General features: G+C 42.6%; 1 protein-coding gene across 1 annotated transcript in view; it reads left to right on the plus strand.

Annotated features, from left to right (window-relative positions):
• The window catches only part of SCN11A (sodium voltage-gated channel alpha subunit 11), a 77,040-nt gene that overhangs the window by 14,043 nt on the left and 37,759 nt on the right, over nt 1-25,238 (plus strand). Inside the window, exons 5-14 of the mRNA XM_061196616.1 lie at nt 1,013-1,141; nt 2,576-2,679; nt 6,411-6,578; nt 7,367-7,430; nt 14,598-14,739; nt 15,388-15,585; nt 16,518-16,691; nt 19,330-19,459; nt 20,476-20,714; nt 24,443-24,628. Of these exons, the coding sequence (XP_061052599.1) occupies nt 1,013-1,141; nt 2,576-2,679; nt 6,411-6,578; nt 7,367-7,430; nt 14,598-14,739; nt 15,388-15,585; nt 16,518-16,691; nt 19,330-19,459; nt 20,476-20,714; nt 24,443-24,628 (1,534 nt within the window). The remainder of the gene's footprint in view (nt 1-1,012; nt 1,142-2,575; nt 2,680-6,410; nt 6,579-7,366; nt 7,431-14,597; nt 14,740-15,387; nt 15,586-16,517; nt 16,692-19,329; nt 19,460-20,475; nt 20,715-24,442; nt 24,629-25,238) is intronic.

Consider the following 25,238-nt stretch of genomic DNA (forward strand, 5'->3'; position numbering starts at 1 on the left):
GATGATTAGTGATATTGAACATCTTTTCATATGTCTTTTCATATGCTTGTTGGCAATTTGTATGTAATCTTTGGAAAAATGTCTATTCAAGTCATTTGGCCATTTTTAAGTGGATTATTTAATTTTTTATTGTTGAGTTTGTAGGAGTTCTTCATATATTCCAAATATTAACCTCATCAGATATATGATTTGCAGATATTTTCTTCTAGGAGTCTTATAGTTTCAGGTCTTTTTTTAATATTCACAACATTTTAATTAATTAATTAATTAATTAATTAATGGCAGCGTTGGGTCTTCGTTGCTGCGCGCGGGCTTTCTCTAGTTGCAGCAAACGGGGGTTACTCTTCGTTGCGATGCACGGCCTCTCATTGCAGTGGCTTCTCTTGTTGTTGAGCAGGGGCTCTAGGCACGTGGGCTTCAGTAGTTGTGGCATGTGGGGTCAGTAGTTGTGGCTCGCTGGCTCTAGAGTGCAGGTTCATTGGTTGTGGCGCATGGGCTTAGTTGCTCTGTGGCACGTGGGATCTTCCTGGACCAGGGCTCGAACTGGTGTCTCCTGCATTGGCAGGCTGATTCTTAACCACTGCACCACCAGGGAAGTCCCTAGTTTCAGGTCTTACATTTAGCTCTAATCCATTTTGAATTAATTTTTGTACATGGTATAAGGTAAGGGTCCAGCTTCATTCTTTTGCATGTGGATATTGTGCTTTCCCAACACCATTTGTTGAAAAGACTGTCCATGTTGGCTGAAGCTTCTCTCAAGAATATGGCTGTGAAGCTAGGTGTTTAAAAGCAGCTTTACAACTTTATCCATGGGCCTCTTTCTCACAAATCCCAAATACCAGAACTTGCTTGAGGACCTTACCTTTCTGAACTTTGATTTGCTGAGACAAGAATGTTAAATGTCACATTAAAATGGAATCAGACCTCATGAAGGTCAGATCAGACAGATGGACTCTCTGTTTTTCACATAGCTTATCATATTTCTTCTTGTTCTGAATGATTTGCTTTGTAGGTATGTCTTCACTGGGATTTATATATTTGAAGCATTAGTTAAAATATTGGCAAGAGGTTTTATTCTGGATGAGTTTTCTTTCCTTCGAGATCCGTGGAACTGGCTGGACTCCATTGTCATTGCAACAGCGTAAGAATGTTAAGATTTTTACCAAAGAGACTAGGGGTGGGAAAGAAGCCCCTTGGCTTCCAGCAGGGCCCTGTGTAGATCCACATGACTGGCTGAGTGCAGCCAAGTAAAGCCTAGAACTCTGAGTGCAGTGTTGGTTGACACTGAACTGCACCATGTAGCCAACTGACCAGAGGCCTTCACACACAAAAATCCATTTCTGACCGCACCTCGAGGCTTGTGGGATCTTAGTTCCCCAACCAGGGATTGAACCCAGGCTCATGGCCATGAAAGCACCAAGTGCTAACCATTGGACCTCCAGGGAATTCCCCACAAATCCATTTCTAGGCCAACACTCATGGTCTTACTTTTTCAGCCATTTATTCACCAAACACTGACCTGTTATGGGGCCAGGCTCTGTGCCAGATATAGGGCTTGTGATAATGAAAAAATATATATCATGCATGGTTCTCACCCTGTTGGAGCTCGCAGGTCAGAGGGGAAGTGAGGCATTTAATGACCATTATAACCTGCTACAGTGAGTGCTAGCATAGGAGCTGTGCATGATTCCAGCTGTTAGAGCATGGAGGAGGAATAAAGGGGTCTAGAACATCTTTGTCTACTGAAAGGTCACAAAGAGTTTCTCTCATGTTTTCTCCTAGAAGTGTTATTGTTTTGGCTTTTATGTTTAATTAAGTTTGTGGTCCATTAAGTTTGAGTTAGTTATTGTATATGGCATGAGGTGAGAGTTGAAGTTCTTCCTAAAGGAGAGGACATCAATTTGGCATCGAATGATGAGATTCCAAATTCATGAGTCAGCAAAATAAAAAGCAAGAGGAGCAATGGCCTATTGCCAGCACAATAATAATAAACCCAACCTTATTTAATTTGTGCCAGCCATTGTCTTAAGCACTTTGTATATATTTTTCTATTTAATATTCACGAAAGCCCTTTGAGGTAGTTACTATTAATTTCAGAGTTTTACATTTGAAGGTAAATGGTCAGGTGCTCCTGGTTATTGAGAGATGGTGTAGTATGTGGGCTCTGGAACCAGACCGCCTAGGTTCCTTCTGGGCTTGGCCACATGGTGAGACCTTAGGGAAGTGTACTGGGGCCTGGAACTTGGTAGCAAGTCAATAAATGTTTAAGTTGATTTCTGTTATCCATGGATGTAGCCACAACTGCAGTGACTATTTCAAGGAATCCTCATCTATGTCCAAGTGTAAAGATTAGCTGAGAGCAGCCTCCTGTGCAATCTGTGGTCCACAGGGTCCATAGCAATAGACAGTGGTATTGCCAGGTCCTGACATGAAGGTGGGATTGGAAGGGGAGGTTGCAGATTTCATTCTGGTGGACACACACCTCAGTCTGTGCTTACTTGTGACCTTTGTGGAGATGTGCAGGGCAGACGCATGCCTGAACAAGCCTGGACTTTCCTTGTGCTTTGTCTTGTAGGTTTGTATCATATTCACCATATATCAAGGGCAGCAGCATCAGTCTGTCATCCCTGCGTACCTTCCGAGTGTTCAGAGCTTTGAAAGCAATTTCAGTAATTTCAGGTAAGTCACTCTAACTTTCAACACTGGCTCTTAGCAGAAGAGAATAGTTAAAATTTCTCAATATGTCATGTAAACCACAAACTAACAAACTCTGCTTTATTCATTTATTTGATCATTCAACAAATATGTATTGAGCACCTAATATCCACTGTGCTAGCTGCTTGGGATGTATCAATGAGCAAACAGACAAAGGTCCCTGCCCTCATGGAGTTTACATTCTAGGTGGGGGGTTGGGAGACAGACTTAAGCAATAACTATAATAAATAAGTAAACTATATAGTGTGCTGGAAAGTGACATATGCCATGGAAAAATAAAATGGAAAAGTAGGCGATGTGGTGGCTCTTGGAAGTCACGGGGGTTCAGGGAAGCAGGTTGCAATTTTTAGTGGGGTGGTCAGGATAGGTGTCATTGAGAAGGTGAGATGTGAGCAGATTTGAAGGTGGTGAGGGAGTTTCACAAGCAGATATATGGGAAAGAGTATTCTGAGCATAGGAAGCAGCCAGTCCACAGACCGAAGACTATAAAAGATGTGGGTGGGGCTGGAGCAGACAGAATGAGGGGCCAGGTGGTGGAGGAGGGACCACAGAGGTGAAGGGTAGGCACCTAAGTACCGGGAAGACTTGGGCTTTGCTCTGAGAGAAATGGGAGCCATGCAGGGGCTTTGAGCAGAGGAGTCATGACCTGACCCAGGCTTTAAAAGGATTACTCTGGCTGTTGTGTGAGGAACAGAATGTGCGGGAGCAAAGGTAGAAGCAGGAAGACCAGATAGGAGGCATGTTGGTCACCATGGAAATGTGCTGCTCAGATCTCCTGCTGCAGGGAGTGCAGTTGACTAATGGTCCCAGCTGCCCCCTCTCTGGATTCACCACTGCATTCATGTTCATGCCAAGATCACGCTTTCCCTGCATGTGGGGGCCGCTAGTGCAGGCCCACCCCTGAAGGGTTTGGGACTCCTCTATGGGGGACTTTGGCTCAGGGGCTCCTCAGCAACCAGGGTGAGACTGTCTCACAGCAGCACTGCAGTCTGAGGCACTTCCTGTCTATCCTGCTTCCTTCCTGCTCTCCTTTCCCAGGTGTCAGCCCTGTGCCACAGTCTGAGCCTCTCTCTGTCCCTCCACTCCCTCCCTCCAGATTACTCCTCACAAGCATTTCCCCAAGAAATCTCTTGCAATCCGGTCTCAAAGTGTCTGCTTCTCAGAGGGCCCAAACTGACACAGGGGGCCACTGCCATAATCCAAGCAAGAGGTGGTGGTGCTCTCAGATCAGGCGGTGGAAGAGGAGTTGGTGAATGGTGGTCAGATTCTGTATAAATTTGAAGGTGGAAACAAGAGGACTTCCTGACAGGTTGATTGTATACATGATATGAGCAAAAGAAGAGTAAAGGATGAGTCAAGGTTTTTTGTCTGAGTGACTGGAAAGATGGAATCATCACTGAATGAGAAAAGGAAGGCTGTGAGAGAAGCAGGCCTTGGGGGTCAGATTAGGAATCAGCTTTGCATGTGTTCTGTTTGAGATGGCTGTGAGACATCCAAATCAAAGTACCAAGTAGGCAATTAGATATATGAGGCTGGAGTTCCAGGGCTGCAGATATCATTTTGGAGATTATGAGCCTATAGATGTTATTTAGAGCCATGGAATCTGATGAGATTACCAAGAAAATGAGCATAGATGGAAAGTAGAAGAGGACAAAGGACTGAGTCCCAGGCACTGAGACCTTAAAGGGGAGGGGAGAGAGGAGAAACCAGCATAGGAGATGAGCAAGAGCCACCAGTAAAGGAGGAAAGAGAGCAAAAGTGGTCTCTTGGAAGCCAGTCAAGGAAGGAGCTCTGTGGATCAGGATGAAGCCAAGGACAGGGTTGTAAATATGAATTCCAGTTTATCAAAAATGAGGTTATTATGGCACAGTCTTCTCTTCTCCTTCCCCTTTCCTCTCTTTCCTTTACAAAAAAAACTTTATTAAAAAATATTCTCCCTCTGGACTCCTTCCTTCCCCCCTTCTTCTTCCCTTCTTCTAGTCTCTTCTATCAAAACTCCAGGCAAGTTGGATCTTTTTCATACAGAGGCAGTGGGTTATTTTTGGAAACTCCAGAAGAACAACTGCATAGTGATAAAGCAACTGGCAGTCAGAGGACACTTTATGTAGAACATGTCACTCTTTCTCTTCCTCTTTTGCAAGGTGGACCTTCGTTGCCCAGGTGGATTTGGGGGCTTTCTGCCTGAGCTGAGTCCCTCGTATTTCGCGTGGGTAAAATATACATTCAGGGAGACACTTAGCAGCTTTCATGTTCCCTTCCTCGTCTCTAAGCAGGTGAACATACTCTCCATTTTGACTCATGAAACGCATGAGATCCCTGGATGCTTTTTGGAAGGAAGAGTATGAGATACAATCTTTTATGGGACTATGTAAAAATAATTCAGGAATCACAGCTGTCTTTCATCCAAATCATCTTGCTTTGGAGAAGACTCGAGCCTCTTGTTACAGATGAAAAATCAGGCATAGATGAGGTTAGAGTATTTTCGTGTTTGGTGGCCCCGACCATGCAGGGGAAGCGTGATCTTGGCATGAACATGAGTGCACCGGTGAATCCAGCGGATGTCCCAGCTTGGCCTGAAGTCTCCTCCTCATGTGGCATCACCCTTGGTGGAAGGTCATCTGCTGTGGGCTTGGCCTCCCGTCAGATGCTGCTTTGTGTTCTCAAGTCTACCATTCATGGTTTATGCTGATCAACTGAAACTTTGTCACTTAGTGTCATCCCACACATTACAGATGCCATCTGCTGGTTTATCTCTCCAGCTGTGTTGAGAGCAGAGCCTGTGACTCAGTGTTGTGCTGGGACTGACTTGTTCCGACTCCCCAGCAGACTGTGCACATCTTTTTCCAACTCTGCATCCAGGAACGTCATGTTGGTAGCTTGAAAGCAGCTGTGGGAGAGGGGTGTATGGAGGGAGAAGAGGGATCTACACTCCAGAATTCAGCAAACAAGGACATCTGTAAATGCTGCAAATGAAGACTTTCTCTGTCTCCTCCCCTCCCCGCAAAGAGCTGATTTTAAACATTTGCCGACAGACTACAAGACTATGTCCTTTTTATTTTGTAACTTTGGCAGCCTGACAGTGTACCATGGACATAGTAGGTGCTTGGTAAATATATTTCTTGAATGAATTTTTAAAAACCCTTATTATAAGTAGTAATCTGAGTTTCTTTTCCTAAGACATCCTTATTATTTGGGTCCAGACAAAGCTCCTTCTTCCAGCTCCCTGACCCCCCAATTTAGCTATATCTCATAGCACCTCGTGTACCTTATAGTAAGTAGTAGCTACCAAATGTTAAATACAGCTCTGCTCCTTCTCTCAGGAGGCCTCACTTTGGCCTTAATGCTGCCTGTGACCCCCAGCCGTGGAGGTGCCTGCACAACTGTCATCAAGTTATGTCTTGTGTCTCTGTGGCATGTTTCTGCTCAAAGTCTTCTCACTTGCCCTTCAGAGCAACCCTGTGGCATCTGTAGAGCAGGATAAAGAGGCCGAGTCCTAGACCAGTGGACCACTCTGATGACCCATAGCTTCTAAGGCACAGAGTTATGGCCTCAGAATCCTAGGTCAGGCCAGTTTCTGATACCAGCCTGCAATCAGACAACTTTCGAGGCCTTGTTGCTCCCTCTCTGTTCCTTGCCTGTGTCTGGTGTGTGTGTGTGAGTGGGGGGCTTCTCCCCACATCTGTCCTCTTCCTCAGGTCTGAAGGTCATTGTTGGGGCCTTGCTGCGCTCTGTGAAGAGGCTTGTCGATGTGATGATCCTGACTCTCTTTTGCCTCAGCATCTTCGCCCTGGTAGGTCAGCAACTCTTCATGGGAAATCTGAACCAGAAATGTGTGAGGAAAGACTGTGACTCTGACTATAAAGGTAAACACCCCACCTTTCACTCCTTGGTTTGTGCATGGTTAACTTTTATTTATCCCCACTCATACTGTCTACTGATCTGCATTACAGAGTGTCTTAGGATCAAGGGATGACTTGTCCCTCTAGGGTTCTCAAGTGGGCAGATGCATTTCTTAGAGAATTGCCTCATTCTTTGGGTTTCCATGAAGAAGGAAAATCCTGAAGCCACATCTATAGGAGTGGTGTCATCTTCCATCTCTGCCCACTTCCTTGTCACGTTTTGCAGAAGTCTTCAGAGTGCCTGGCTTTGGCCAAAGGAGACCAGCAACTTCCCACAATGCCTCCCCCCACCCAAGTATTTTCTTCAATAATATTGCTCCTTTTATGTTACACCCTCTCCACTCTGAGGTCAACCCTATATCAATTTCATGTGTCCTGAATTTTATGTGGCCACACTTTCTCCATGACTGTCTTGGTTTATGAGCTTCTCATGGGCTGACCCTGTGTCCAGCTTCTCCTAGGGGTGGTCTCTGGTTCAGTTCTATGTACTGAGAGGCAAAGTGGTGGTGGTGTTACTGCTTCCTCCTCTTATTTCTCCTTCCTTCTCCTTTTCCCTCTTTTTCTCTTGCATCTTCCTGAGGGCTTAGGCTCTAGTTCCTCTCTGGATCATTTCATCGAGATCACTTTGATCACTTTGATCATTTTGGAGGATTCTGAACCATCTGTTTCAAGCATAATCTGGCATATTTGCTATTCTTTTTCCTTTCAATGTTGTTTTTTCAAACCTGAATTTATAATTATTTCCTTCTCAGACTATTGCTTTGAAAAGAAAGATTCCACTGAATTCAGAATATGTGGCACATGGATGGAGAGCGGGTAAGATGTTTATACTCTTCATTCTATCTTTTTGAAGTGATGTGGCAGACAGTCTTTATCTAATGACTTGTAGAAGCAGTGGTGGTAGTTCTCAAACACTACTATTTCATGTGTCTAAGCAAGTTTATTTTATTTTATTTTGGTTTTTAAAAATATTTATTTATTTATTTATTTGGTTGTGCTGGGTCTTAGTTGCAGCAGGCGGGATCCTTAGTTGCGGCTCTCCAGCTCGTTAGTTGCAGCACATGGGCTCCTTAGTTGTGGCATGCGAAATCTTAGTTGCGTCATGCATGTGGGATCTGGTTCCCCGACCAGAGAATGAACCCGAGACCCCTGCACTGGGAGCGCAGAGTCTTATCCACTGCGCCACCAGGGAAGTCCCTCTAAGCAAGTTTAGATGTGCATTACTAAATTAAAAATTATTTCCAAGTGTTTAGAGCAGTTCTGTCTCCCAAATTATATTGAATTTGTATCTGATGAGAAACCTACTGAAAACATAGGGATATTTTGACATTGTGGAGCGGATATTCAAGACTATCAAAGGTAAGAAAGGATGTTGTGACTGAAAGCCCCATCTAGACCTATTTCCTGTTCAATGACATGGCCCTGATGGAAGACATCTCAGCACACGTCTTCTGTTTGTTGATCTGTGACCCCCACTGCCTCTAGTTGCACACACTGTTGTATGTGTGTTCATACACATTCACTTCAACAGCTAGTAGCCCTCTGACCCTTTGGGGATACTGTTCCTTCTTCCAGGATATTAGTACTCTCTGTGGTGAGAGATTCATTCAGTGAAGGTTTATTGAGTGTATTTCAAATTAAGATAATATGCTAGGCACTTTGATGAAATAGACTACATTCATCTCTCAATAACAAATAGGTATCAAGGGCCAACAGTGTGCCAAGCTCTGTGTTAGGCCCTAGGAATCCAAGTACAAACAAAGGAGTGCTGCCCTCTTGAAATTGACATCTTTCAGGCAAGAGAGATGTACAGTAAATTCTTGAAAGTGTGATGAATGTTATAAGAGAGACCTGTAGATACTGAGAGAGATAACAGAGATGTAACCCTGCCTGTAAAATTAAGGAAGTCTTCTCGTGGTGGTCACAGGTTCTGATTAGGTCAAACTCACAGACTTATTAGGTTTTAACACAAGGTTTATTGAGCTCTCTAGAATGATCCTCGGCAGGACATACTGCACCCACAGTGTTTTCATTCAATGAGGAGCCCAACAGCTGTCACAACAGTGCTTCTTTGATCCATCATCCATGCAGGGCAGGTATGGTTACTATAAGCAAAATCCAAGGTGGGGTGGGCCATCTAAACATACAGATGCAGAAGCCTTGGTTTCCAACTGTGTGCCAGTCACAACTCTCTCAGTCTAGGTATAGTCTCAAAGCTCAGGAGTTTTACAGTAAGCGAACTCCTAGTACATGACCTTCGACACTGATCATAACGTGGTAGTTTCCAAGGAGATGGCAGATCTGAGGCCACCTTGCCAGACAGGCCTCTGTTCAGGGCCCAGGCCTGCTTTTCAGCCTTTACTCACTGCCTCTTCTGAGAACTGACTGAGTGGTGACTACAACATGGATCTGAAGCATGAGTGGGAAGTTCTGGTGGATGAGGAGATAGAGCAAACGATTCCTGACGGTACAAATAGCAAGGATGAAAGCCTCAGGACATGAGGACATGCGGGGATAGTAAGAAGCCCAGCAGCTTGTTAGGCAGAGGGGCAGGAGACAGGAGCCAACCATGCAGGACCTGGTAGCCCATCACTGCTGAGGATTTTGACCTCAATCACAAAGGAAACAAGACCTGATCAGATTAGATACTTTTAAAACTCACTTATGTCTGCTACATGGAGAATGGGTGGATAGAGTAGATGAGGCAGCCACTTAGGAGGCTGTGTTAATACAGATGAGAGTCACGAAGCTGTTCAGTGGAGATGAAGAGAAATGGATGGATGAATCCCAAAGACATTTAGGAGACAGAAAGAACAAGACTTGTGGATTGAAGAGGGGTGTTGGCATGTATATGTGTGTGCAAATGCACATGTAGGATAGTGGTGAGAAGTGCAAAGGGGAGAATAGAAAAAATCAATATAGAATTAAAAGATAAAGCAACAAAAGAGACAGAAAATATGAGAATAAATATCAATCCAGAAGTTTCAGCTTTTGACTAAGTAGGAATTCCAGAAATAGAGCACAGAAAAAGCAAAAGGGAGGAAATTAGCAAAGATAATACAGAGAATTTCCCTGGGATTAAAGATGCAAATCCCTCAGTGGCCCATAAAGTAGCCAACACAATGAATGAAAAAGGACCATGTCAGATGCATTATCATGGCATTTCAGAACCTTTGGGGAAAAAGATCTGAAAACCAAAGAGAAAAAGGTTACCCACAAAGGAACAGTATCAGAATCCTCAACAACAACATAGGGATAATAGCTGAGCAGTGATTTTATGTTTCTGAAGAAAAACTATTTTCAACCCCAAATTCTATTTCTGGTCAAACTGTAACTCCACTGTGAAGGCAGAGTAAAGATATATCCATATGTGCAAAGATCACCCAGTCTTCCTAAAAAGCTACTTGAGGTTTGGTCCAGAAAAATGAGGGAGTAAAACTTAGAAAGAGCAACACAAAAGAGCCAAGAAAAAATGTATCTGACCCAGGAGACCCAATGACACAGGCCATGATATTTTCCACGAAGAGTGATATAAGTAGTGGTGAAGTGGGGTGGGATGTTGGAAAAGCCTTATCTACCACAGCAGAAAGCTAGTCAACAAAGACTAAAACTGGTAAATCAAATATCAGTGTAAGCATTTAAAAAAATTATAGTATAGTTGAATTTTAATATATTAGTTTCAGGTGTACAATATGGTGATTCAATATTTTCATAAATTGTACTCTATTTAAAGTTACTGTAAAATATTGGCTATATTCCTGTGCTGTGTAATATATCCTTGTAGCCTATTTATTTTATACATAGTAGTTTGTATCTCTTAATCCCCTACCTCTATTTTTCCCATCCCCCCTTCCCTACTGGAAACCACTAGTTTATTCTCTATATATTTAATTCTGTTTCTGTTTGGTTATATTCATTCGTTTCATTTTTTAGATTCCATGCATAAGTGATAACATTCAGTATACGCCTTTCTCTGTTTGACTTATTTCGCTAAGTGTAACACCCTCCAGGTCCATCCACATTGTTGCAAATGGCAAAATTTCATTCTTTTTTATGGCTGAGTAATATTCCATTGTATGCATATACACCACATCTTTTTAATTTTTTATATAGGAGTATAGTTGATTCACAATGTTGTGTTAGTTTCAGGTGTAAAGCAAAATGATTTAGTTATACATATTCATACATCTAATCTTTTTCAGATTCTTTTCCCATATAGGTTATTAAAGAGTATTGAGTATAGTTCCCTGTGCTCTACAGTAGGTCCTTGTTGAATATCTATTTTATGTACGGTAGTGTGTATATGTTAATCCCAACCTCCTAACTTATCCCTCCCCCCCACCTTTTCCCTTTTGGTAGCCATAAGTTTGTTTTCTAAGTCTGTGAGTCTGTTTCTGTTTTGTAAATAAGTTCATTTGTATCATTTTTTTAGATTCCACATAAATGATGTCATACGATATTTGTCTTTCTCTGTCTGACTTATTTCACTTAGTATGATAATCTCTAGGTCCATCCATGTTGCTGCAAATGACATTATTTCATTCTTTTTTATACCACATCTTTTTTATCCATTCATCTGTTGGTGGACACTTAGGTTGCATCCATATCTTGGCTATTGTAAATAATGCTCCTATGAACATTAGGGTGCATGTATCTTTTTGAATTAGTGTTTTCATTTTCTTCAGCTATATACCCAGCAGTGGAATTGCTGGATCATATGGTAATTCTATTTTTAATTTTTTGAGGAACCCCATATTGTTTCCCACAGTGGCTGCACTAATTTACATTCCCACCAACAGTGTACAAGTCTTCCTTTTTCTCCACATTCCTGCCAACGTTTGATATTTGTAGACTTTTTGATCGTAGCCATTCTGACAGGTTTGAGGTAGTATCTCATTGTGGTTTTGATTTGCATTTCTCTAACAGTTAGCAATGTTCTGCATCTTTCCATGTGCCTGTTAGCCATCTGTATGTCTTCTTTGAAAAATGTCTATTCAGGTCTTCTGCCATTTTTTAATCAGGTTGTTTGTTTTTTTGATAGAGTTGTGTGAGCAGTTTATATATTTTGGATATTAACCCCTTATCGGTCATATCATTTGCAAATATTTTCACTCATCTAGTAGGTTGTCTTTTCATTTTGTCAGTGATTTCCTTTGCTGTGCAAAACTTTTTAAGATTAATTAAGTCCATTTGTTTATTTTTGCTTTTGCTTCCTGTGCCTTAGAAGAAAGATCAAAAAAATATCGCTATGATTTATGTCAAAGAGTGTTCTGCCTATGTTTTCTTCTAGGAGTTTTATGGTTTCCAGTCTTACATTTAGGTCTTTAATCTGTTTTGAGTTTATTTTTGTATATGGTTTGAGGAAATGTTTTAATTTCATTCTTTTCCATGTAGCTGTCCAGTTTTCCCACCACATTTATTGAAGAGACTGTTCTTTTCCCATTGTATATTCTTGCCTCCTTTATTGTAGATTAATTGACCATAAGTACGCAAGTTTATTTCTGGTCTCTGTATTCTATTCCATTGATCTGTGTCTATTTTTGTGCCAATACCATGCTGTTTTGGTTACTGTAGCTTTGTAGTGTAGTCTGAAGTCAGGGAACATGATATTCCCAGCTTTGTTCTTTTTTCTCAAGATTGCTTTTGCTCTTCAGGGTCTTTTGTGGTTCCATATAAATTTTAGGATTATTTGTTCTAGTTCTATGAAAAATGTCATGGTTATTTTGATAGGGATTGCATTAAATCTGCAGATTGCTTTGCGGTAGGATGGACATTTTAACAACATTAATTCTTCCAATCCATGAACACGGTATATCTTTCCATTTCTTTATATCATTTTCAGTTTCCTTCATCAGTGTTTTATAGTTTTCAGAGTATAGGTCTTTTACCTCCTTGGTTAAGTTTATTCCTAGGTATCTTATTCTTTTTAATGTTATTTTAAATGGGATTGTTTTCTTGCTTTCTCTTTCTGATAGTTTATTATTAGTATATAAAAAGCAACAGATTTCTGAATATTAATCTTGTATCCTGAAATTTTACTGAATGCATTTATTAGCTCAAATAGTTTTTTTGATGGAGACTTTAGTTTTCTATCTATAGTATCATGTCATTTGCAAATAGTGATAGTTTTACTTCTTCCCTTCCAATTTGGATGCCTTTTGGTTTTTTTTTCTTGGCTGATTGCTGTGGCTAGGACTTCCAATGTTATGTTAAATAGAAGTGGTGAGAGCGGGCATCCACCTTATTCCTGAGATTAAGCAAGCGTGGGCATATGTTCTTCATGAGCAGAGTCTCAGTTTGTTACAGCCCTCCTGTAAGTCCCACTGGTTTTCAAACCAGCTAAGGGAACTTGTCTTCCTGGTGTTGGACCCCAGGGCTGGGGTGCCCAATATGTGATTCGAACCCCTCACTCCCCAGGGAGGATCTCCGAGCCCATGATATCCCTCTCTTCTGTGCCCCTGACTAGGGAGTCCCAACCTGATTGCTTCTCCTCCCTTCCTGCCTGACTCTGTGTGGATCTTTCTTTACAGTCTTGTGTCCAGTTTACTGCCAGTGTCCAGTTTGTTTTCACGGAGAATTGCTCCACATGTAGATGTATTTTTTTTAATATAAATTTATTTATTTATTTATTTATTTCTGGCTGCATTGGGTCTTCGTTGCTGTGCGCAGGCTTTCTCTAGTTGTGGCGAGCGGGAGCTACTCTTTGTTGTGGTGCATGGGCTTCTCATTTCGGTGGCTTCTCTTGTTGTGGAGCATGGGCTCTAGGCGTGCGGGCTTCAGTAGTTGTGGCACTCAGGCTCAGTAGTGGTGGCTCACAGGCTCTAGAGTGCAGACTCAGTAGTTGTGGCACATGGGCTTAGTTGCTCCACGGCATGTGTGATCTTCCTGGACCAGGGTTCGAACCCGTGTCCCCTGCATTGGCAGGCGGATTCTTAACCACTGCGCCACCAGGGAAGTCCCATGTAGATGTATTTTTGATGTAGTCATTGGGGGAGGTGAGCGCAGCATCCTCCTACTCCGCCACCTTGATCTCCTCCCAGTAAAAGCACTATATTTAGAGATATGGACCTAAAAGAGCTAAAAGTTGTTGAATTGGGGGTGTATAAATGACAGATGAAGAATGATGGAATGGTTTTCATTACAAGCCTTTTGGTGCCATGTGACTTTTTTTAAACCACATGCATGTGTTACTTTGATAAAAATACTATATTTATTACAAATTAAGAAAGTACATACTCATAGTATATTCGATAGATGCACTCAATGATGTGTTTTTGGTGATGTGGACAAAGACCTATATGCAAGATATCTACTGTTTTTAAAGTAAAACCCAGATGTTTGTAAGAATAGAGGACTGATAACAATTGATATCTAAATATTTAGCATTAGCTAAATATTTAGCACTTATATAAATCCCAGAACTGTAGGACATGAAAAGAAATGAGATATTTCCTTGTATGCTGGTGGAAAAGACCTCCAATCAATACCATTCCATGAAAAAAGCAAAGTGCAAGAGAGTGTTCAAAGAATGCTCCCATTCATATATTATAGAAAATGTATATTGATACATATGTGCTTTTATATTCATAGAGGACTTCTGAAAATTTACTAAAGTAACTTTAACAGCGCCTCTAGGAAGTGGGACTGAGTGGGGAGAGAGGGAGACATCATATTCATTGTATGTCCTTTTTTTGCTCTAAAGTGTTCACTATGTCACTGCACTTAATTTTTCAATGAAAAACTGCCGATATGAACTTCCTAATCAATCCATTTGAAGAGAGTCTATGAGTGCCCATGTTTAGATATAGACTGGGAGGCTTGGAAGATGAAGGATGGTCAACTCTATAAATATTCTCTTCACCTAGGACTTTTGAGTGTGAGCCCACGGTTCTTGGAAGAATCAGTGCCCTGGGCAGGGTGTCGAGGGGAGGTGGGCTGCAGGGTATGTAATTCTTTCTCTGTTCCTTTGTTTCCAATATCTAGGGCTTGTTCTGAACAATTTGAATGCAAACATACCAATAAAAATCCTGACTATAATTACACGAATTTTGACAACTTTGGCTGGTCTTTTCTTGCCGTGTTCCGGCTTATGACCCAAGATTCCTGGGAGAAGCTTTATCAACAGGTTATCTATTTATTCATTCTCTCTCTCTATTTCCCTCTCTCTCTCTCTCTCTCTCTCCCCCTCTCTTCCCTGCCCCTCTGCCTCCCTGCCTCCTCTCTCCCTTTCCATCACTTATCTATCTCTTCATCATTTATTTATAACCTACCATCTATCCTTCACCTTTGTCATCTATTTCTTATCCTAAACAGTTGTACTGTTAAATTGTGTTTTAGAAATTCCACTAGAAACATCAAAAAAAAAGAGACTATAAATGTGATATTTGGAAGAAGAGTACAAAAAACTCCTCTTCCTAGAAATATCACCCCTCTCCAGATTCCCCACTGACTGAAGTTCCACCACTAGTGCTTCAGCTTTCATGCAGCATTGCTCTCTCTCTTGCCTTTTTAATTTAAAAAATGCAAATACCCTTGAGAAATCACAGTAAAGTCACTATGACTTCTGTGTGAATGTACAGATGGCATTTCCTTGCTGAGAGATAGGGCATCAGGAGCTCTAGGTGATGGGGGAGGCAGTAGATGATGCTGCAGGTAGCTGAGCCAACCAGAGCTGGGGAAAGACCAATTGCTACTGTGTAATCTCCACTCGAGGTCAAGTCACCCCTCTGCGGAGGAAGGATTCAGTCGCCAGCATGTGCTGTGTCCCTTGCAGACTTTGCGCACCTCAGGGCTCTACTCAGTCTTCTTCTTTGTGGTGGTCATCTTCCTGGGCTCTTTCTACTTGATTAACTTAACCCTGGCTGTTGTCACCATGGCTTATGAGGAACAGAACAAGAATGTAGCTGCTGAGACAGAAGCCAAGGAGAAGATGTTCCAGGAAGCCCAGCAGCTGTTAAAGGAGGAGAAGGAGGTAGGGGCACATGGTGTCAGACAGTGGGGTCTGCTTGGGAGGACCCCAGAGGCTGTGGGGTCTGACACTCAAGGTTTCTGTATAAGGCCTAGTCTCAGTGCTTTCCCAACTGGTGCTTTTCTGAGAATTTTTAAGCCCCTTGCAGCTGGCTCTGCTACAGTCTCCCACTAAGATGTCCAGGCGCAGGGCTCTTGAGGAAGGGAACCCTTGGTTTTGATGATCTTTGACCTTCTGAAACCTGAACCTTCAAAGATAGATCCCAAATTGCTGTCTAGAGGATAAAATGTGTGTATATGTAAATTAAGGCTCTGCTCCAGGCTTTCCTGTGGGAAGCTGGAGATGTTCGTGTCCAGGGACTTTGCTTGCGAGAGTCTGGGAAATCAATCATGGTGGCTGCAGAGATGACAGTCATGATCCTTTCTTATAATTCTTGTTATATTTACAGACCATTCTTATTGTTTCCCTGGCATCTTTACATTTTTTCAGCTCTAAGATTCTAAGATTCGATTCTAAGATTTCAGAGCAGGGCCATGTTTTATGCTTTTTCTCATCCTCCACAGAGATTTATCAGGAGGAAGCCCATCTTAAGTGCTTGATATCTGCAACGTTAAGCGCAAACATTTACTGAATGCTTAGCACATACAGGGCACTGTGCTAAGGGTTAGTTACACAGAGATGTCTAAGAGTCAACCCTGCCTTCGAGGGCTGCAGTCTCGTGGACAAACAGGACATGTTCCCCACATAAACAATGACAAAGCTAGCATCCCACATAAACAATGACAAAGCTAGCATATTACAGTTGGGCAATGAGCAATCAAAATGGTTCAGTGCTACCAGAAGAAAGGAGAGAATGCTTACTGAGGTCGAAGTCATTTACAGTGTTCTGTGGGGAGTGTGATCTGTTCATTAATTGCTTTTTTTCACTTTCTAAGGCTCTGGTTGCCATGGGTATTGACAGAAGCTCACTTAATTCCCTTGAAGCATCATCTTTTTCCCTGAAGAAGAGAAAGCTATTTGGTAATAAGAAAAGAAAGTCCTTCTTTTTGAGAAAGTCTGGGAAAGACCAGGTTCCAGGATTAGATTCTGATGAAGATTCTTCAAAAAAGGCAAGTTTTGGCCAAGGGATTGATGATACTTTAGCACTGTTCAGGGGGACAGGTCAAGTTGTCAATCTAATTGAAAGGACTCATTCATTCACTCAATCATTTATCCATTCATCCATTTGCACATACTTCCCTGCATCCATGTGTCTATTCAATTATCCATTTATTTACTGATGTCTATTTAAAATGTTGACAGTGTTTATTTGGCACTGGGGTAGGCACTGGGGATACATGGGATATATAACACAGGCAAGTAATGATGAAGGCACACTGACAAGGAGGCAGTTACTGTTCAGTGTGATGACCGACATGATGATCACTGAGGGAGAGCAGAGCAGGAGCATCGTCTTAGGGGCAATGTTTGTTCCCTGCAAGGCCAACCCTGAGACGTTAAGAGTGCAAGTAGATTGTTTGGGAAGTGATCTTAGGAAGCACTAAGAGGGGAGGGGAGAAGTGACACATGGAAGAGAAGGTGGCCAATTAATGTGCATTATTAAGCCAGTTTAATCTTCCTGGAGTGAGGGCACTAGAGTATTTATACACCAGCTTTGGTCCATCATTGGTTCAAGACTTCTGGGGTCAGGAAACAATAATTTTTCTGTATTTCTGACTTGCTATGTGTTAGGGCAAAAGTGTTTGGGTTGCCAAAGGAAGCCTGAGGACGTATGGATGGGGCCAACAATAGCGTCTGCTTCAGACAACCAACCCCAGACTTGGTGGGGGCTGGGAAAAGAGCAGTGGATCAGAAAAGTTCCCAGAGGAAGCAGTGTGTAAGCTGAAAGGATGAATTAACCGGGTAAAAGGAAGAATGAAGCACTACACATAGAGAGGACAGCACACTCATAGGCCTGGAAGCAAAGGAGAGCAGAATATGACCCAGTAGAAAATGTGCAAGTGTGTGTGGGTGCGCGCGTATGTGTGTGTGAGATGAGGTTGGGGGGGGGTGGCAAGAGGCTCTAGTGGTAAGATATGGACCATCATAAAAGGGCCTTGAAGCCAAGCTAAGGAGTTCGTTCTTTACACTGAGAGCAAGTGGTAAGCAGTATGGAAAGGTTTTAAGCAGAAGAGTGATATGACTAGATTTACATTGTGGAAATCCTGGATGCATTGAAGAGAGGGGACTGGAGGAGTGCGAGACTGGAGGCAGCCAATTAAGAAGTTGTTGCAGTGATCCAAGTAAGAGGTGACAATGGCTTAAACTATGGTTAGGGCAGTGAGGATGAAGAGAGATGAACAGGTTACAGTGATCTGCAGAGGAAAAGATTTGGCAATTGACTAGATGTAGAGGGTGGGGTTTATGGCTTGGGTAGCAGACTTGTTGGTGGGTAATCTACTGAGATGGGCAAAGAGCATGTTCTGGGGGCGAGGAAGATAGCAAGTTTTGCATGTGCCAATTTTGAGGTGCCTATGGGGCATTCCAGTCAGGCTACTGAGTAGGCAGTAGGATATGCAGAAAAGAAGCTATGAGAGGATGTACTGTAGAAAAAGAAAGCTTATTCTTATCATTTAAGGTGGGGGATGTTTGAACATGTTTTAATTCTGGAGAAGAGAAGTCAGAAGAGAGGAAGATGTTGGTGATACAGGCCAGGGAATAATAGCTAGAGCCTCTTTACTGAGGTAGGGGGAGGATGAAGCAGGCAGGAGGTGGGTGTGTGTGCCTGAGCCTGGGGTGGGGAAAGGGAGTTCAAGGGCCTTTGTAGAAGTAGATGCACGGACCTCACCCACTGCTCTGAGCAGTTCTCTGATGGAGTGACAGGGCAAGATCTCATGATTTAGAGGCTTCTTTGCTGTCAGATCACAGCATATTCAAGAGACTGCATATATTTTTTAATATTTTGCAAGTTTTTCCTCATTTCACAAAGCAATAGACAAAGACCCAGACACTTAACATAAAGTGTCTTTTCCCTTTAACTAGAATAGGAAATAGCTATAGAAAGACTACAGGCTCCCTTTAGAATAGCTTTTCAGAAAAGGATAGTTCCCTCTGGGGCCATGGTTGGTCAGAACTTTGGGGGAATAAGTAATTACGGATACCTGAGTTTTCTGGATAGCTGAAGGTTTATGTCCTTTAATCTCTAGAAACTTTAGAGTTGTAGATAAGGTGAGAATCAGTAAGCTCTTAGACATAGCCTGAGTGCTTGAAGTTTAGTATATGGATTTTGTGATATTTATTTTGACTGTTCTTTTTAGTTACTGACTATTTCAAAATCTATTTAGGCAGCCACTCAAGGCACTTCACTATGTGGCCTCAATCCACCTTTCTAAATTTATACACCACTTCTGCCCCTCGCAAACATTGTTTCTAAATCGCACTTTTTACTGCTTTCATACCCTGAACCATTGTGCATTAGTTTTTGTAAAATATTTTTTGCTCTTTGTTGACAATGAATAAAACACGGAGAAAGAAATGTTTCTGTAGGTACGACTCTAGACTCTAGAAATGGGCATACGTAAGAAATATGAATGTTCAAACCATATTTCTCTTATCTATTAAATGTGAATTAAAACTGCACCTTTGGCATGCCATGAAGTTGAAGTGAGTTGAGCATCTTTGCTGCCTGTAGCATTGAAACAAAGTTTGTCAGGTTTTGAGGAGAGGTCGCCCCTTCCCTTAGATGGTCCACCATGCCTTCTCTTACAGCCACACCTACTTGAACAAACCAAACGACTGTCCCAGAATCTGTCAGTGGACCACTGTGATGAGCACGGAGACCCCTTCCAAAGGCAGAGAGCACTGAGCGCTGTGAGCATCCTTACCATCACCATGCACGGTAAGTTCTGTTCCAAGACCAAGGGGGAGCCTAACTTCAAGGATGTCCTTCCCTTCTCCCTCTCTCTAGCCCCCCAGAAGCCCTCTGCAACCCACTGTACTTCCTGCAGAGTGACTCCCCATGCTTCTTTGGAGCATGTGAGCAAAATGGCTTGGAAGAAACAGGCCTTCCTTGTGGGCCCACCCTGAGCTGCCACTTGGGTAGTGGTGGGACCAAGTGCATCAACAGGACTTCTCGTTCAGGCCAGGCAGTCACAGGAAGTTTCAGTGACAATGATAGCCAGCCAAAGAAGAGAAGACATAGAAGTTTCCAGGAGGTTACAGTTGTCATTGAAGTTAGAATAGGAATCTGGCATGAATAATAGAAGAAGACTTGCGTATGCAGGCTGGAACCATCTGATGGACCTGATTAACAGGAGGCAACAGGGACCAAACTGAGGGGTTCGTGTTCAAGGGCAGGACTCAAGTCCCAGCAAGAATGGGATTAAATGGGTTCTTAGCCTATTGCATCATCTCATGAGGCCTTGAAATTGTGTGGAAATCAGGGTGCAGCTGCTTTCTGGCCTGAATTCAACCAAATGATAGCATGCCTTTTGTTTCAGTGCTTATAGATGCCCCTGCCTGAATATTTCCCCTTCCCCTGAGCCCTGGTAGCTTCCTGTGCTCTGGTACAGCCGTCACCATGGTCTTCCTTGAGCGAACATAACTTGGGCTTGTGTCTGTCTCTCTCATGGGTTCATAGCCAGTCAGTGTTGACTTCCCCATCTGTATCTCTCACAGTGCAGCCCTGCTCCCAGATGCTCAATGTAAGCATAAAGACTTGAAGTACTTGACTATATCACATGGAAGTTGAGTGTGGGAAACCTTCCTAGCTATGCGTCAGTACCCTTCTTGACTGATCATGTTGTAGCACAGGAGATGCTAGGGAAGAGGGAGGAAAGAATGCACACAGGCAAAGAACAGCCAGACTGGCTCAGACCTAACTCCTCAAGTGCTCTTTCAATTCTCCTTCTCCAGAACAAGAAAAATCACAGGAACCTTGCCTCCCATGTGGGGAAAACCTGGCATCCAAATACCTCGTGTGGGACTGTAGCCCCCGGTGGCTGTGCATTAAGAAGGCCCTGAGAACCATGATGACTGACCCCTTTACTGAGCTGGCCATCACCATCTGCATCATAATCAACACTCTCTTCTTGGCCATGGAGCATTACAAAATGGACCAGAGTTTTGAGAATATGTTGTACACAGGGAATTTGGTAACTCTAGGCTTTTTAAAATATAAAACATATTTCAAACTTTGAATTATAACTCTTTCAAAGTCTAAACATTTGTGAGTGGCCTAACCTAACATAGGTCTTTGGTCCTCTTAGGTGGAGTAAGAGGGAAAAGATGACCGTTAGGATTTTATTTTTACTCATTTCAGTAATTTTTCCATGGGCCCCTGTTCGCCCTCTAGTACGTTGAGGTGTTTCTTTAGTCATCTAATGGATGACTAAAGAGTCATTCAGTGGTAAGACAGAAGCAAGTAGACATCTTAAAAGGTCAACTATTTTGGATAATCAAGAAAACATTAACCATATCCAGAGACCCATGGTAATGAGTACCATGGTCCCCAGTGATATTGACGACATCATTTGTCACAAAACAGTGTGACTGCCGTTACTAAGTGTTATTTTCCCTGGAAAGGTGAGTCAGAGCCTGGAAGCTGTAGGAGGTTCTTTCCCAGGAGTAGGTGTGAGAGGCTCGTGGGGTGGGGTGGGCGTGGGGTTCCAGACTTGAGCCTGCTTCAGTGTGTTTGTTATTGGATGAAGCTATTCTCAGTTAAATTGGGAACATTAAGATAGGGGAGCAGATTTTTCAAGAACTGTTCACTTTAATTCATAGCTCCTGCAGAAGGCCCAAGGGAAAATTAGTTTCCCAAATATCAGAAATAATAAGTAAGTACCTAGTGAATGTTCTACCCTAATTTGCTAATGAGTTAATTAGCTAAAAATCTTACCAGAATGTCTAGCCTTTTCTTCTTACAGTTTTATGTTATTTTTCTAATTTAAAAAGCAATGCATGTTTTTTTAATTTTAAAAATAAGTAAAAATACAAAGAAGGGAAATACAAAGAAGAAACTCATTTCCTATGGTCTTACTAGCAAAGATGATCATTTTTAGCATTGCAGAGTATTTCCAGGCGGTATGTATGTACGTAGGTATTTTTAAATTTTCCTTTTTTTTTTACTTTGACAAGAACCCACAGTACGTATTGAATCAGGAGTTGGTCCACAGAGCTGCTTCCATGCATCAGGTTTAGGATGATGTAGAACTGTAGACAGGTGCCTGTCACCCTTGGTTCCACATCCCATGTGCAGGAAGAGCAGGGAACTGCAGTATAAGAGCAGGGTGGATCTCCTTACAGACAGTCTGCATTTAAGTTCCTTTTCCCATACTGCCTTTGGGAAGAAGTGCCCTGTGGGTGTGCATAGGTCAGATTAGATTCCATGTTGCACAATAAAGCTAACACACACAATACCTTCTAACAGGCTGGCATCTTCTGGGCTCCAGGCCAGGGTGTTTAGCTCTCTCCTGTTGAGGTGTCCCAGAATGGCCTGATGGTTTAGTTTCACTTGGAGGCAGAATGCTGTGCCCTCAGGGCCACAGTCCCTACCTTCACAGAGTTAGCAGGACCCATCTTTCAGCATCTCCTGGTAGATGGAGTTATTGGATAAATTCCAGAGAATACTCAAAGAACCCAGAGTCATCCCCCTGGACAGGGCTTCCCAACTGCAAAGGTGGTCTGTCCATCACTTCATCTGCTGGTCCAACTGTGGGAAATAGCCAAAGCCCACCTCTCACATTTGCCACTGACCAGGCATCCAGGGTGCTGAGGTGAAGTTGCATTTTACAGTTGGAAGCTGGCAAATTAAGTGACATTCTTCTTCACTCTCTCCCAGAGGCAGAAGGAGCAGAGGGACATTGCTGGTGTCTGAGAACACAGGCAGCAGCTGGACCCTGGGTCCTGAAAATTGAAGGGAAACATGCAGAGCTGGTTATGTAGCCTGTGCATCTATTCCATGTGCCCCATTCCCTAGACATGCAAAAAAAGGGGCAGCCACCTCATCTCTTGTGACCCCATGATGGTGGTGCAGGGAGACCTTGGAGCCCTGAGCTTGAAAGAACACATTCAGACCTCTCCCGTCTGATGGGTGGACCAGGATTAAGCCGGCCTGTGGAGTTCTGTGGACTAGACTTAGAAATGGACTCTCTAGGCTTCAGAATTGCTTGAATCAAGGGAGTACATTGAGCTCCCAAGAAGTCATAAATAGCAATTGAATTGGATTGAAAAACCAATGGTCTCAAAGCATCTAGGGATGCTGTTGGATTCAGACACCTAAAACCTGAAGGAGACAGGAGGAGGAAGAGTGGGTCAAAAGGGGATGGAGATCAGCACAATTAACTGGAACGCGCAACACTGCCTGCTTTTAGGCGCTGGTTATGGCACTGGGCAGGGATAGGCAGCAATGTTTAAAGGGAAAAGATAGGTATAAGCTTTGATTTTTCTTTGCCACCCTTGATTTCTTTTTATTTGCCTATTCTGTGTTTATTTATGCCTATCCTTTTATTTTAACTCGTGTCATTTTATTTTAGGGATGTATTTTACAAATAGTAAGTCAATGACTTATTTTTAAAAATAGATCACCTGTTACTTTTTAATAAGGAAATTTGATCATTTAGGGGTTGTTTTTGTTGTTTCCAGAACTAAAGAGGAGAGTCTTATAACACAACGGTCCCCAACCTTTTTGGCACCAGGGACCGGTTTCGTGGAAGACAGTTTTTCTACGGACTGTGGAGGGGGGAGATGGTTGAGGTGGTAGTGCGAGCGATGGGGAGCGGCAGATGAAGCTTCGCTGGCTCGCCTGCCGCTCCCCTCCTGCCTGGTTCCTAACAGGCCACAGACCGGTACTGGTCTGCGGCCCGGAGGTTGGGGACCCCTGCTAAAGTGGACATTTTAAAAGACTTTAACCCTTTTCATATTACTGTATTATTTTCATACTATTGTTTTTCTCATTTCTATTTAATGTGTATATGTGTGTGATAGAGAAAGTGCTATTGGCTATGAAGGAATGCTTTGCTTTATCTTCTGCAAAGAATAGAAGATAGATTTAGTTTTGAATTTGGCTACTATGCTACATTTTGCAAATTTCTTAAGCCTGTATTTATCTAATTGTTAAAGACAGAGAATTATTTTTCCCTTGGAAAAGACATAGTTTAGTGCTTTTTAAGCTCTTGCCCCTCCTTTTAATTCTTTGATATTTTGTTCTGGAATGATGCGCCCTGCATTCTAGTGAGTCTTTAGGATTATATTCTGACTCGCTAATCTTCCTTTCAACCATAACCAATCTAGGGTTTATCCTCTACATCAGGTTGCTCAAAGACATTTTTCTGTGCCTGGCAGTGTTTTTCAGTTCTCTGCTCTGGGCCCTTTTAATTTAATTTTATTTTCTTTTTCTGATCAAGGTGTTGAGATTGAATGGTTAGGTGAACTCCTCCTGCATTCTGGTTTATGAACGATATTTATCTTTAGTTTTCAGAGCTGTTGTGTACTCCCCCCACTTCGGAGTTATTAGTATCTTAAAGAGAATTCAAAGGAGGAATTGCTTGACACTTCCTGTTACTCTGCCATCTACCAAGAAGCCAACTTTGCTTTAATTTTTAACAGAATGGAAAATAATATTTATTCTCCATCCTGATGTCTCTTAGCTTGGTGACACTGGAGTGGAGGCCGTGGAAGAGGGCAGAGAGAGGGGCAAAGGTAGAGTGAGGTTCATACTACAGTGGTAAACGTTTCTTTTTTGTGGATTGCAGGGCATATTGTATCAAGCATGACAATACATTTTATTTCTTTGTAACCTCTGTAATTCCCTTGGACCATTCTTAAAAGTGTATCTCCAAGAAGAGGTAGCTTCCTTTTCTCATTTTTCTTTGTCTCGCTGTAGGTTTTCACTGGCATTTTCATGGCTGAAATGTGCCTAAAAATCATTGCGCTGGATCCCTACCACTACTTTCGTCGAGGCTGGAACATTTTTGACAGCATTGTTGCTCTTCTGAGCTTTGCAGAGGTGATAATAAATAGTATGTGTCCAGGAAAACAAAGTTGTATGTCACTTCGTTCCTTAAGAGTGGTAAGGCACTTTCTTTCCTTCTTTTTTTTTTTAAGAGGCTGTCAGGATGATAATCCAATTTAACCAGCTCGCTATTTATTTATTTGGTTGCACCAGGTCTTAGTTGTGGCAGGCAGGCTCCTTAGTTGCAGCAGGCGGGCTCCTTAGTTGTGGCATGTGAACTCTTAGTTGCGGCATGTATGTGGGATCTAGTTCCTTGACCAGGGATTGAACCTGGGCCCCCTGCATTGGGAGCGTGGAGTCTTATCCACTGCTCCACCAGGGAAGTCCCATACTGAATAACTTATCTGACAGGATTGAAGAGTCTTGAGTGAGTTCAGTAGCTAGTTTGGATTAAACTTTACCATCTTACCTTAACCTGAGAACCAAAACTGCACTCCCCCTCCCACCCAGGTCTTTAATACCTTTGTGAGTCCCAAGGGGTCTTCTCTCAGGTGAACCCCTACTTTCCTCCCTCTCTCTCCACAAGATGATCCTTCAGGCAACCAGATGCAAAATTGTGTCTTCTGGTATCAGGACTCTGCTCCTTGCTTCGTGTACAACCCCTCCAATGATCTCTTCCCCCACAGAGCTCTGAGCCAGGCATCTTCACAGCTGGGCTCACCAAGGG

This window comes from Eubalaena glacialis, chromosome 7 (genome assembly GCF_028564815.1).
Source record: "Eubalaena glacialis isolate mEubGla1 chromosome 7, mEubGla1.1.hap2.+ XY, whole genome shotgun sequence".
NCBI lineage: Eukaryota > Metazoa > Chordata > Mammalia > Artiodactyla > Balaenidae > Eubalaena > Eubalaena glacialis.